This window comes from Sus scrofa, chromosome 9 (assembly GCF_054392235.1).
Source record: "Sus scrofa isolate SSC_HxYL_T2T_F1_AM1 chromosome 9, Sscrofa_HxYL_maternal_Yorkshire_Landrace_v2.0, whole genome shotgun sequence".
Lineage (NCBI taxonomy): Eukaryota > Metazoa > Chordata > Mammalia > Artiodactyla > Suidae > Sus > Sus scrofa.
The window spans coordinates 92,498,584-92,513,703 of NC_139391.1; the positions used below are offsets into that span (position 1 = coordinate 92,498,584).

Sequence of the window (15,120 nt, forward strand, 5' to 3'; positions counted from 1 at the left end):
AATTATTCTAATATAAAACTTTTTTTTTTTGTCTGTCTTTTTAGGGCTGCACCCCCAGCATATGGAGGTTCCCAGGCTAGGGGTCTAATTGAGTTGTAGCTGCCAGCCTACACCAAGCCACAGCAACACCAGATCTGAGCCGCGCCTGCAACCTACACCAAGCTCATGGCAACGCTGCATCTTGACCTGCTGAGTAAGGCCAGGGATCGAACCCACAACCTCAAGGTTCCTAGTTGGATTCATTTCTGCTGTGCCACGATGGGAACTCCTATAAAACCTTTTCTGAAATGTAAACATTACAGTAAAATTTGTGACATGGTACTATTTTGAAACTCCTCTTTCACGTTTTTTTGTTTTTTTTTTTTTCTCCAACAGAAAATGGTTTCTCAGCAACGCATTCTAATTCACGAAGATTCCATGAACCTGCTAAGTCTTTATACCTCTCCCTCTTTGCCCAACATTACCTTGGGACTTCCAGCAGTGCCAGCCCAGCTCAATGTAAGTCATTGTACTGCAAGGGTCTAAGCCAGCCTGAGGGATGTTTTCATAGGAGAACCCTCATTGCTTGTATATCTAGGCTTTGAGGAAACTCAATAGTGTGCTTCTCCTTCATTGTTTACTGAGTTGTTCAAAGATGTTAAGTTTAATTTCACATTAAAGAATCATACTGGCTCACACAATAGTATCTAAAAATAATAATTAACATTTGTAAAATGCTTTATAGGTTTAAAAAAAAAAAACACTTCCCAGGTATATTATTTTGGTAGCTCCCCAAAACTGTCCCATGAAGCAGAGATTTCAGGCCACATTTTTGCAGAAGAAGCAGCAGAGGCTCAGAATGTATGAAAGCGCAAGATCACAGACCCAGCAAATAGCAGACCCGGACTTCAACCTAGGCCAGTGCTGAGAGGTGCAGCTTCTAAAGCACAGCAGCATATGTTTAAAGAATTTATTTTGTGAATGACTTTATTTTAAGAATTTAGGTTACTGACTCTGGTATGAAGAATACATATCTGGAAATCCTCTCTGAGAACAATATTAAACTCTTCCCTGGAGATTCGTAGTGAATCAATTACTTTAAAGTCCTAACAACTGAAATAGGATCCTTTAGAGGTAAATTGTCTTACTAGCAGAAGACAATGCTAATCATTTTATACATATTCTCTAAAATAATATATTTTAGTCATTGCAAAAGATTTGTAAACTTCAACTATTTCATCTGTGAAAGGTTAGTAAATTAAAATGTACTTAGGCAGAGGTCATATGATACATTCAGTTTAAAGAGAAATTTGTTCCAACCCTTGGCACCACTTTTGCCAGTTTTTAGATGCAAGTCTTCCACTGAGTCCAGCTTGTCAAAGTTACATCTTTTACAGTATGCCTACCTCAGAAAATTATAAAGCGTTGACCATTTCATGACTAATTTATTTTTAGAGTATGAAATCTGAATATGGTAAACTAATATTTATTTATGCACAGGGACACCTATAGTGACATTTTTAATGATAAGTTTTATAATTGTCTTCAATACATATTATAAAATCAATCTAAGAGATACCTTATTACATTTGGTGTTTTTAATAGAGTCAAAATGTTATCTTATAGAGTAATCTTCTACCAGTGAAGAGAAAGTAAAATTTGGATTTTGTTTTATATCTGGGGATTGAAGAAGGACTTAAAATATACTGAATTTAGCTATGTCCTTGAAATTTCACATGAAGCATTTGTAGACAGTTGGTTCTGTGAGAAGGAAAAAGAAATTACAGATGAAATGAAACAAATATTTATGGATGATATTTTCAAATCTTCACTTATTAAAAATTATTTTCTTCTGTTCCTATTTTTTTCTTTCTTCTTGATAATAAGCAAATACTAACATAAAAACTTATGACACATGAATTGGCATTTTCTTTTCAACTCTTTTTTTTCATGTTCTAAGTCACTTCTACCAGCTAACACAAACATACACCACTTTTAATGTGGTCAGGGAGAATTTTTTCCCAAAGGACCAAGTACTAAAAGCCAGACCATTTAATGTTTCAATGGTAATACAATTTGGTACCGTTGGATGAATAAACCAGTGTGGTTTGGATTGAAGTTTCATTTTTCTTTGCTTCCATTTTGGTGTGGATGAGGCCATCACAATTAATTTTTCAAGCTTAGCATTGCTTTGGCAAAGGGATCTCTAATATTCTATTTCCCCATTGAGTAGTGGGAAATTTTAAGGAAAAGAGGCCAAGAGAAGGAATCACTTCTAGATTAAACACTGCACTGACTTGCTGTGTGACTAAGACAAACCATTTACCTCTTTGTCCTTCAATTTCTCCATCACTGAAAATTGCTTTGCTTCCCTGGTGCACAGCAATTTTGGAAGATGAAACATGAGTTTTGAAAAGAAACATGCCACATAATTTTGAGGTATTAGACCTCTACTTTTGTAATACCAAAATGACCACCATTCATTAAGTTTTTTGAATAGAAGAATTCATTATTACTATTGATACCATAATTATCATTGCCTTATTACTATGTTATCATGTATTTCAAGTTCCTAATGGCAATTTAATTTGATATCTAATTTCATTTGTAGTTTATTTTGTTAAAAAAAAGTATCTGGAGTGTCATTTTCAATATTTAGAGATTTGGAGATCTGTTATGAATTAATATAAATACATATTTAAATCACATTCCTGCATATTTTATATAATCTTCCATTAAGTTATCTTAAGAATTTTATTTTAAAAATTAAATATTGGAAACCCACAGCTCTGTGAACATATTAGAAGGCATACAGAGAAAGAGTGAATTGTTCCTTCTGCTTGAAACTCCAAAATTACAGACCATTTTATCTCCAGCTTCTTGATCTCTATTGTATAGTTATTAGTTTGTGTTATGTTTCCAATATACCTTTTACTTAATATGTTAAAATATTTTAGAAATAAACTTCTGAGTTATTAAGATGAAATTAGCTTTATTTTTAATGTTAAAAAAGTTTTATTTTGGGTTCAGAACAGTGATCTTTAATACTAAATTTTCTCCAATGCTTCAGCTCTATTTTTGTTTCTCCTTTGTTAATTCACTTAGTTCAAAAGGCATGCTGTTATCCATTTTCCCTATGCAGCTATTGGGTAAGATGGGGCTTTTTGGTGGGGGAAAAATTATTGAATAAGAAACTAATCTAATGATTTACAGACCTAATGATCCATATGGATGAATGCAGATTAACATCTTTATTACTTCTTGATATAGGCTTCAAATTCACTCAAAGAAAAACAGAAGTGTGAGACCCAGACACTCAGGCAAGGTGTTCCTCTGCCTGGGCAGTATGGGGGCAGCATCCCGGCATCTTCCAGCCATCCCCATGTCACTTTGGAGGGGAAGCCCAACAGCAGCCACCAAGCTCTCCTGCAGCATTTATTACTGAAAGAACAGATGCGACAGCAAAAGCTTCTTGTGGCTGGTAATTCATATTTTTTGTAGGTTATTTTAGGGCTTTCATTTTATCAGCAAACCAATGTAATATCTCTTTAATTCAGGACCTAATAAAGATTTGAGTTATCATACAGAGTGTCTCCTTGAGACCTAGTACTGTGGGAAAGACCATTGTCCTATTTATTCCTCTAGATTCACGAAACATAAGACTCACCTTAGTTAACCTTCATACACACCAGAGTGGATTACTGGTGAGACATTGGTCAGATGTAGATCTGTTCAATGCCTTGGCGCTTTTGCCTTCACCCCACTAATCATAGCCTTCTGATATTTTCCTGGTCGTATACTACTTTTCAAAAAATTTATCCCATATCTATGTTCTGTGGCATTTGTCTTTTATTAAGTTTTGTGCGTGTGTGTGTGTCAAAAAATGTATATATTATATGCTTTTTTCTTTTTTTCAGGTGGCGTTCCCTTACATCCTCAGTCTCCCTTGGCAACAAAAGAGAGAATTTCACCTGGAATTAGAGGTACCCACAAATTACCCCGTCACAGACCCCTGAATCGAACCCAGTCTGCACCTTTGCCTCAGAGCACATTGGCTCAGCTGGTCATTCAGCAGCAACACCAGCAATTCTTGGAGAAGCAGAAGCAATACCAGCAGCAGATCCACATGAACAAAGTAAGTCCCCGACCTAAGTCAGAATGTCATAACACTGGTGTGGACTTTGGGGTTCTCTTCCCTGATGTGGACATGTAAGAGAAAATGTGGCATCCATCACGGCCAAACGGAGATTGCCCTCCTGGCCCTGCTGTCAGGACTCAGGACACTATCACATTGTCAGAGTTTTCACTGTCATTACAGGTACAGGACATTTGTAGCAAAATTGAGGTCCTAGATTAGTAAGTCTTCTCTGATTGATACATTCTTAATACATAAGCACATATGGGCACATGTGTACAGAGCTGCATTTTTGGTTACTGCAGCAAAGGTTTGAGGCAGAGTTGAAGTTTTTACAGGTGCTAGCAGATATGACAATGTCAGCCAGTTAGGAGTTTTTCAGCACCTTGGATGTATCCAAGTTATTTTTATTTTTAATATGCCCTACTTCATTCCCATCAGTTTTCAAAGCAGTTACTCAGAAACTTGTGGTAGTTTCTTTCTGGCAACCTTATTTGTGGCTGAAATGGACAGCAAATGCCTGAATCATACCACATCCTTAGGAGCTCTCCTGCTGAGCCAACCACAAAGAAACAGTCATTATAATATGATCATATCACACAGGCCAGTAAAGCATTTTCAGTGAATTTGTACGCAAAACTAGTCTGTGCAGTTTTGCCACTACTGTCTGCTGTGGTGAGCTTACAGAGCAGAAGCCTCTCATTTCTGGAAAATGTTTAAGGTCCTGAAGAGCAAATTTCTATCCATTCTCCTCTGTTACTGTATCACCTGCACATATCATATAGAGGCTTTCAATTGAGAAACAGTGTTCTATGCACTGATAAACGAATAGCTAAAAATTGGCTTAGTATTTAAACGCTTTATTGTATTGCGATATAAGCAAAACAAAACCTCATGGGCAAAGCTCTCATCGTCTTTCTAATAGCGAGATGCTTACTTTACTGCAAATGAGCTTAGAGATTTTCTCTTCTCTTTGGCCTGACAAGGCAGAGCCATGGAGGGAGCATGGGCTAAAGAACACAGTACTCAACAGTAATCCCCCAGGCCAACCCTTCACAGCTTTCAAAGATGATGTGTATGTGTACGCACTGGGAGTGGGAGTGGTTGCTGTACTGCAGACTGTATTTCACTAGATTTCAGACTCTCTATCATCAGATTAATGCCAGTTTTATTGCTATAGTGTTTCTCTACATTTATCAAATTGTTTTGTATAAAATCAGTCTTGTCAGAGGAGAACCAGCTTTCTTCTTATAATAATGGCTTGATATCTTTGACTTATATGTCACTCTGCATATGTGTGTTATCTTGTGGTAGAGTGGCTTGGTTTGTTTGTTTTGTGATATCTCAGCACTATTGCAGATGTTCTTAAAACGTTGTGTCCAGGGTAGGAGGAAAGATTGGGAATTCTACTTTTTACCTCATAATATTTTGATCTGGAATTAGGTTCATTTATTAAAGTAGTATTGGATTGTAGATATACTTTCTGCTACTCAGTTCTATTTCCTAGAAATGTATGGGTGTGTATATTCTATTATAAGTAGATTAGGTAAACTGACCCTTTTGAAATCATCATCTACAGATGATTTCTGTTAATACCTTTAAGAATATTTTTGGAGTTCCTCATCATGGCTTAGCAGAAACAGATTTGACTAGCATCCATGAGGGTACAGGTTCGATCCATGGCCTCGCTCAGTGGGTTAAGGATCCGGTGTTGCTCTGAGCTGTGGTGTAGGTTGCAGAACTGGCTCAGATCCTGTGTTGCTGTGGCTCTGACATAGGCCAGCATCTACAGCTTCAATTTGATCCCTAGCTTGGGAACCTCCATAGGCTACGGGCGTGGCCCTAAAAAGATTTTTTTTTTTTAAAAGAGTATTTTAGAATACATTTTTTAGGGCCTAGAGCTGCCACTGCTTCACACTCAGATGGTGTGCTAATATCGGAATCTTCGTATTTTAGTATCACACTTGAGATTTTGATAGGCAGATGCTAACCTCTGTCACATGGAGGAAACTAAGATGGAAAGCAGGTATTTGCATTTTAACAATAAGAAAAGCAAATCTTATCAGAGACCTTCTCCCATGTGGAGCTGATTCCTTGGAATCTGTTAAGAATTCTTCCCCAAATTAGAAACAAACCTATACATTTAGATACATGTTTGTACAGTGGTCTGATTATTAAATCTTGTCTTAATTAGGCAAAATGAAGCCCAGAAAACTTCAAAGTACAAAGCTGATCTTTATATATTAACCTCTCTCAACTTGGGTGTTTAGATTACTCAAGCAGGTCTCCACTTGGCTTTTCTCCATGTATATATTCCATATGTTTAATCAAGATGTCACATGCACACCGGGTATTCTCCAGATTTTGAAAATATTTCATCTGCCCTCGGTTGTCTAAGGGAATAAAGAAGAATCTTATTAAGTAAATATTGAACTCCATCCTAGTCTAAGGTATTCACAAGTAGAACCATTAATAAATGAATTGCTACTGTTCACCCTTCCCCATGAGGTAAGGAAAACATTTATTTCACATTAGGTGCTGGCCATAACTTTGTGCCAAAAGGTAACAAGTATCTGTATAATAGTGTATTTATGTGTACTCCAACCCTTCAGAATCACCATTAATGAGAAATAACTACAAAGGCTTTTCATGTCATTTTTTTTTTCTATTATTGTGGATGAACCTTTGCTGAATCCATTCAAACTGGAGCAAAATAGTTGGCACCGTAAAAACACGTCCCTTGCCCTTGAGATATTTATTGCAACAGGAAATACAGGCACATGTGAAGACATTATTATGCAGATGATAAATTTTAAGATATCTTTTCCTTTTATTCTTTCAACTCTTCTATATGATTCTTTTTTGAGGAATTTGGGAATTTTGAGGAAAAATGGAGTGAGATAAAAACTAAGTGAAATAAAAACTAAGTAGGTTTATCTCTAAATTTACATTGTATTAAATATGATTGGCCTTTCAGGTATGAAGTTTTTAATGATTTATTTGAATTGCTGGTGATGTTTAGAAGAATTAGAAGCCAACCTGTACATTTCAGAGCAGCTTATATAGTGATTGACATTAAATTTTGAAGACTTTATCATATCTTGCTGTTATTTGAATGCATTTATGAAAGCCATCATTCATGCTTGTAGTAATTATATAATGTAAGTGCTATGAATCATACTAAATAATTTACCTGTTCGTCACCTGATAGTTTCATGATCATTACATGGGAAAGTTGTGTGTCATAAGATTTTAAGTCTCATGTAATTACGTTGTAAGTTGTTTAGTAAGCAGTACTTAGCAGAAACATCACCAAAATGGGTTTGTATGGTATTTGTATTGCTATATCTACCAGTATATAATGGGGCAAGCTAGAAAAATGAATGAAAAATCTGTCAGAATTATTTATCTCTACTTAGCAGTTTGTATATTCTGTCTTCACTAAAGGCATTTTGAGCTTAACCATAATAAAATCATAGCATAGATTTGTTTTTTTGAAACATTTTTAAAAATTCAAGAGTGCACTTAAACAATTTGTATTGCTAATATATGGTACCTCCATGCAGTAATGACTTCAAAGAATGAGAGTTTTTTAAAATACTAGGATTAGAAGAAGACTGTTGCTTTTGCCAGTATCTTTGGATTTTCTTTAATGGAAAAAAAATGTTTTTTAAAATAGAATTTTCCTCGTAAATACAAAATAGCCAACAAAAAATAGGATATTGCTAATTTTCTTTTGCACCTTTTTCAGTTTAAATATTGCCACAGATTTTCTGGTAAAGAAAACCGTTACTGATGAAAATAAAACCCCACAGTTACTTGGCTATTTTTATGATTTTGGAAGGAGTATTCTGATCACTGTCTAAATAATAGAAGGGTAAACCTTTAGTTACATCACTCTCTGAATAATAAAAAGAAATCTTCCAAAGTATCTTCAGGCATTTTTGTTGTGACATGATTTAGCATAGTTCTGTGCCCCATTTCAAATGACAACATTGTTCTTTGAATTATTTCTCAGAGTATTAATAAAACAGCATTAACTAATACAACTAATACCCAGTTTTTCCTATTTTAACTAGAGTTTTGATGACTTTTTTAAATACCTTTGTTTTTCAAATTCATTCCATCAAATTTATATGAGGAAATTTTAAGAAAACTGGAAAAATCTCTGCAAGCATCCACTTAGCAAATCATCATTGAATTCTTACTTGGTACCAGACACTATTTCAGGCACTAAGAAAACAACATTCATTATCCCCATGGAGCTTACCGTGTGGGGAGCAGGGGACTGAAATAGTTTAGTAAACAGTAATACAGTGTGTTAAGTATTAGGATAAGGGGACATGAGGAAGGAGATTGTTTTCTTTAAGGAAGTAAGGCTTGGGACTTCTTTAGCTCCTCTCAGAGTTATGTTGTCCTTTTTATATCTTTTCCTCTCTCTCCTTTTCCTCCCCCTCCCTCCCTTTCTTCCTCTCCCTCTCTCTTCCTTTCTCCCTCCCTCACTCTATCTTTATAAAGTACTCTGTGATAAATATCTTATGCATTCCTATGACTGGATAGCAGCCAACACTTAAAAAACCCACATAAATCATGAGATGATATCTTATGTATGTCAAGGTTCACTCTAGATATAAGTATTTATTATATATTTATTACTATGATACTTAGGCATTTTGACATGAGTGCTATTTTATCATAATAAAAATATATCTAAAACAAGACCAGTAAAAGGGAGGCCAAGCAGATGTCCTGCATTGCCCTTATTAAAACAGGTAGATTTTATGTCTGCCAAGCAAGGCATGAATATAATTAAGCTCAAATGCTGGCACAGAGCAAATGGGGAGCTTCTGTCAGTTTTTGGAAGAGAATTTGATCTTTTATTTGACTAGTATCTATTGTGTTCCTTTTCTTGACATAGTTTTCTAACCTAAATGTTACATTTTCTCCATAACCCCTCATGATTCATACCCAATGCTTGTTGCCAATCATCCATCCAGAGCAACCCAGGGGAGAATATTCTTTCATGTCTGTGATCACGTACAAATATTGTGTGTGTGTGTGTGTGTGTGTGTGTGTGTGTGTGTGTGTGTATGTGCATGTGTTTCCTCATAAAGGGTCCCCAAAGGCAGCTCCAAAATACAACTATTTATGCACTCCTGAGCAAAGTGTATATTATCCCAAGGATATTAATTTAAAGAACAACAATTGTACAGACATGTACAATCTAAAAAGTTTACATATTTAGAAGTCACACTTCATATTAGATTATTTTAATAAAGGTAATTCTATCCATGGCTTACTTGTAAGAAGATTTAAATTTTAAGAATAATTAGATGAGAACCATGTACCAGTTTTTGCTTTGCCATTATACCTCTTTTTCCTCATACAGCTTTCCCTCCCCAGCTTTTACACAACACACATCTTCCCAGCATCTTCTCCATGAGTACCTTAGGGGGAGGATCACTTAAGTGATACCAGCTCTCTTTTGTGTAGGATCTGCCATGAGCTGGGACCCATGCTAGTAGCATTCTTATGTGTGTCATGTACTCAAACTATAAACGCACTGTTGTTTTTTTGTTTGTTTGTTTACTATCAAGAAACTTAATTTTAAAGGGCTTAAGTAAGTTGACTGAAGTGATCGACAGATCTGGAATTCTGACTTAAGTTGTATAACGCAAAAGCCGGTCCTTAACTTAAACTTGCATTTCTGATTTCAATGTTGTTTTTTATCACCTAGCAGGAGACAGGATTTTCCTAATTTTATTTTTGCCAAAAAGTAGGAAACTTACAACTAAAAACAAGGCAGACAAATAAATAAAAAATGAGGGGTTTTTGGTATTGGTTTGAATCCTCCAGAATGAAGAAATTCCATTTCCTAACCTTGCTTCCCAACTCTCCACACATTGCCCTCCATCCGTTTACTCACTTGGAAGTCTTTTTATGTGGACCTGATGGGGACACTTTCAGATATCTTGTTTGATTATAAGGCTTTCTAGCAGAGCAGTGTGAATTCATTACAGAGTCAACTACAGCCAAGCCACATTTCATTCTTTTCTCCTGTGTTGTAATGTTGCCATATTTTTTATTTGTTGTTTTTTGTTTTTTGGGGGGTGTTTGTTTTTGTTTTTGTTTTTGTTTTTTAATAGCACCTGTGATATATGGAAGTCAGGGATTGAATCCGAGCTGTAGCTGTGGTCTACGCTATGGCTGTGGCCATGCCAGATCCTTAACCCACTGCTTTGGGCTGGGGATTGAACCCATGCCACTGCAGAGACAGCACAGATCCTTAACCCACTGCACCACCATGGGAACTCCTGCCATATTTTTTAGATTGGCCAAACATCTTTTCACAGGCGTTTCTGAGCAAGCCCAAAGCTGCAAGTCACCTGACTTCATCAAGTTCAACTGAAATGCAAATGTTGGCATCTCATCTATGGGTGGATGGAAAATGCCTTGTTTTAAACTTTGAAAAATGGATGAGTAGAAACTTGAACTGAGCTTTCATTTAGGAAAGTAGGCATTACTGTTGTCAAGTTTAATTTCTCTCTATCCATTTGACAGCTTGTTTCCATGCAGAGTCTTTAATCACCAATTTAGGATTACATTTTGCCCATTAGATGGATTGTATGTCCAAAAACTTTAGCAAGCATTGAAAGGCAGTCTTAATTTTATAACAGTAAAAAGCCTCCTAGATTATTTATCTATCTATAGAGGTTTATAAAAGAAACTTTGACTTTACCCTTAAATAGATGCTATTTCGATATGATTAACCCAATGTAAATAGATCCTTGTAGGTATGTATTGGACTTCAAAAAAAAGAAAAAGAAAACCCACTTATGCTGCATTACCAGCTTACATCATCACAGAGAATTCATAGCGAAGCATTTCACTATATAATTACAAGTTGATGGTTTATAATATACAGAAAATGGCTTGTTGCTTTATTATTAGACGTGATGAAATCCTGTGTTTGGAAAAGAAACTAAGTGACCATTTCAGTGGATTAATGTGTAACATTCATAAATGTTCCCAGTGCTGCTTTCATAAATTGAAGACCAAGGAAAGGACCTCGACCTTTCCTTTTCACTCTGCACTGTTAATCTACTCAGAGACGCTTTTATTGAATGAGAAAAACAATAGTTGGACATGACTATGAGGTAAGAAAATAGGGGAAAGAAAAATATCTGGGGAATTAGACCCTGTGAGTGGTTTGACTGATGTTGATTCCAGAAGTTCAAAGGGAGAGGGAAGCTAAATAATTCAGTTGTTTCCCAACCTTGACAAATAGTTTCATTTGACAGAATGAAATAATTAAGTCTTACTAAGGAATTTTTAATATAGCTAAGTGATTTGTGGACATGAAAACCACCAATGTGTAACAGTCTCTTTGTTACAGATTTTGGTTGCTTATATGTTCCTGATTTTAGGTTGTTTGTTTTTGGTTTTGTTTTTGTTTTTTCATCGGTATCTTCTGCTCTTTCTCTAAATATTTATGAAATCTGAGGGATTATAGTGGCCCTGAAATGTCATACAGTCTGAAGTACTCCCATTCCTTCAGGAAGAATTGCATCCAAGGCTTTGCTCCCATGTCCTAAGTATACCATTACTCTCTTGTTATCAACTTAGTTGTATCAACCAGCAATAAAAACTCACTTCTAAAAAATAGTTTCCTAGCATGGAGTAATTGATGTTCCATAGAGATGTATTAGCAACCATTATGCTAATGCATCCTGGACAAGAAAATAAAGCATGTTTTTCCCCTTGAATGGCTCATTGACCTGCAAATAGATAATTCTAGCCAAAGATAGTTCTGCAGAATACATAGTTCATATGAATTGCAAAATCTAGAATGCTAGGTAGCCTTTCCAAGAGAGTTTCTGGTGCCCTGCACAATTATTTATATGTTTTGCCACTTTGGCCAGAGTGTTGAACCTCTTTGTCCACAAATACTCTAATCTTCACATTTTAGAGTTTTATGCTAAGGGTTACATGAGAGGGAAGGTCCCTTGTGGCACAGCGGATAAGAATTTGGTGTTGCCATAGCCGTGGCATAGGTTGCAACTGTGGCACAGGTTCAATCCCTGGCGCAGGAACTTCCACATGCTTCAGGTGTGGCCACAACAAACAAAACAAAAAAAAATTAAAGAATTACATGAGAGGATGTACTGAAAGTGCTTTGTAAACATCGTAGGAAATCCTTCCATTTAACACAGTATTTTTACATTTTTATAGCACTAAGAATTCTATTTTCCTTATTCTGTTATTAAAAATAGTTGTCTGGGAGTTCCCATCATGGCTCAGTGGTTAACAAATCCAACTAGGAACCATGAGGTTTCAGGTTCGATCCCTGGCCTTGCTCAGTGGGTTAAGGATCCGGCGTTGCCGTGAGCCGTGGTGTAGGTCACAGATGCAGCTTGGATCCCGAGTTGCTGTGGTTCTGGCATAGACTGGTGGCTACAGCTCCGATTAGACCCCTAGCCAGGGAACCTCCATATGCCACGGGAGCGGCCCAAGAAATGGCAAAAAGACACACACACACACACACACACACACACACAAAATAGTTGTCTGGAAGAGCTAGACTATTTCTAAGACACACTTTTCACTTGCCTTAATATTGCATAAAGCTGCTTTGTTGTAAACCAAAACACTAAATTTCGTTCCAGCTCTCCCTTGCAGCTTTGTAGTCATCATGAAGACAACTTTGTTTTCTCTTTGGAATAGTATTATGATGTGTTCTTTGAATTTTTTATTGAGGTAAAGTTTATGCCCTGTAAAATTTATTCCTTTTGCTCTGCAGTTGAATGAGTTTTGACAAATGTACATCGTCTTATAATTCCCACAATCAAGATACGGAACCACAATCAAGATATATACCTCCAACCCCTGGCGATGTAGTTGAATTTTTGACCATGTAAGGAACATAAAACAAATGACAAGTATGAAGGATGGTGTATTTTAAGAGCATGTAGACAGCAGCCCTAAATGGTCTAAACCATTGAATGTTCAAGCAAGAAGAGACATAAGGGATTATTTGCAGAAGTCATAAGCTGACAGCCTGTGGACTGGATTCATTCCTTTGAACTGATGTCTTTGCCCTGCCTGGTGTCTTAAAAAGCATTCGAATTATTGGTCAACATTTAAAAGTAGAAAGATTTCAAATACAAATTTGAATTTCAGGCATTGTCTAAAAAATTGAAATGCCTGGCTCCTCTGGGCCCATATTTCCATGTGGCAGTTATTGTCTGTGGTTTCCTCTTGGTTGTCCTTTTTAAGTAGGGTTTGCACTGCTGTCCAGTTTACTAGAGCAAGGGACTGATTGATGGGGAGAAAGGAAGATGTTTACAAGTCAAGTGATCAGGGCTCACTGGCTTTGAGATCTTCTCTCTTATGAGATACAGTCCAAAATCACCAAGGGTTAGCAAAGAAAATAAGCTGCCTTTCCTCACTGTGGCTCTATTTCTTACCCTTAAAAGAGAAGAGAAAGAAAACTTTAAAAGAACGTGTACTATCCATTGAAGACCAAGAAGGAGATTATGAGGGGAAAATCCTCTTATGTTGTATAAAAGGACATAAAATTACACAGTGTTGTAAAGGAGGGAAAAATAGCTCATTTGTGTTCCAGCTAAGGAAAGCCCCTAAGAGTTGTTGTTACGCTGTCTTGCTGAGGATTTTATGCTCTGAAAGGTCAGTCTTCCTGTTTTCCTCTTTTGCCCACCTAAATCCAGTCTTAAGCAGCAGCCAGAGTGATCATTTGGAAATGCAGATCACACCCTGTCAAGGGCTTGCTTAAAACTCCCCAGTTGCTCCTTGTTGTTTGTAGGATAAAATTCAAATTTCTTTACATGGCCCACACGGCTCTTGCCCCCCTCACTGACCTTATCTCCTACTGTCCTCCCTACCTCCTGAGCCTCCACTATGCCAGCCCCCTTTCCTGCCTGCAGGCAGTCTCCTTCCATCTCCTGGAATGAACTGCTAGTCACAGTTCTGGGTAGAATGTTCAGCCTCCAGGTGGTCCTATGACTCCATCTTGGTATTGGCATCTTTCTCCAACCTCATCTCTTCAGAGGGGTCTTCCTTGCTCATCTGGCTTAGACACAGATGCTCACTCCTTCGTCCATTATCCCCATCACATTAAGTTCCACACTTCAGTCATTTATTTTTTATTTCCCCTGTCAGAGACAGGATCTTGCCTAACTGACTGCCCTCTTCCCCGGTCCTGGGGTATAGCACATGCTCAATAAAAATTTGTGGAATGAATGAAAGTGTGGGTAACTTTCTCTAATTAGCTGGGAGGAGGAAAATTTCAATCTCCTTTCCAGAAGTAAACACTTAATAAAGCAATTGGATATTAGGATATTTTGAGAGCCAAAGAAAGGATATTTTAATCAGAGACATTGCTTTGGACAGTTGTTCAGAGATATAAAGATAAACGTGTTTTTATTAAGAAACACTTGGTCCCTAAATTTTCTATTTCTTCAATATTGGCAAGAAAGGATGTTTTTCAGTTTAGACTTTTAATTTATGGGAATGATGGACCAATACTTCAAAAATCTTTCTCTCTTGTTATTTCACTTTGGTTCTTCTGGTTATTTCTCTAAAATGCACAGAATCAAAATGACATGGAGTATTTTGGCTTGAGTTGGAGTTTTCTCTAAGTAGACCTCTCAATTTGACAGCCTTCCAGGCTCTGCGTGTTGTTTTTGAGAACAGTTGGTACATACCTAATCTATTTGTGAATTGAGACAGAATTTTATCATTATTTTTACATCTAGTTTCCTTGGAGCTTAAGGGAAATGTTTTATTTTCCAAAAGAAGAATTTTACATTTATTTAAAAGAAAAAAAAAAAAAAGACTTGTGCTATTGCCATTCCCCAAGTAAAATCTGTCTTAAAATCTGAGGCAAAATGATAAAGTAATGAGTTGGGTTGAAGGTCATTTTTCATAGTTTAATAATCACATTGAAACACTTGTGCTGACTGGTTTGTTGACAATTTCAGAAAATC

At 36.5% G+C, this 15,120-nt stretch overlaps 1 protein-coding gene across 50 annotated transcripts in view; it reads left to right on the top strand.

Annotated features, from left to right (window-relative positions):
- HDAC9 (histone deacetylase 9) overlaps positions 1–15,120 on the top strand; it is a 967,336-nt gene that overhangs the window by 592,378 nt on the left and 359,838 nt on the right. For all 50 annotated transcript variants that reach the window (XM_084977200.1, XM_084977210.1, XM_084977211.1 and 47 more), the window contains 3 exons: positions 376–498; positions 3,250–3,460; positions 3,897–4,114. In XM_084977200.1, the coding sequence (XP_084833326.1) occupies positions 376–498; positions 3,250–3,460; positions 3,897–4,114 (552 nt within the window). The remainder of the gene's footprint in view (positions 1–375; positions 499–3,249; positions 3,461–3,896; positions 4,115–15,120) is intronic.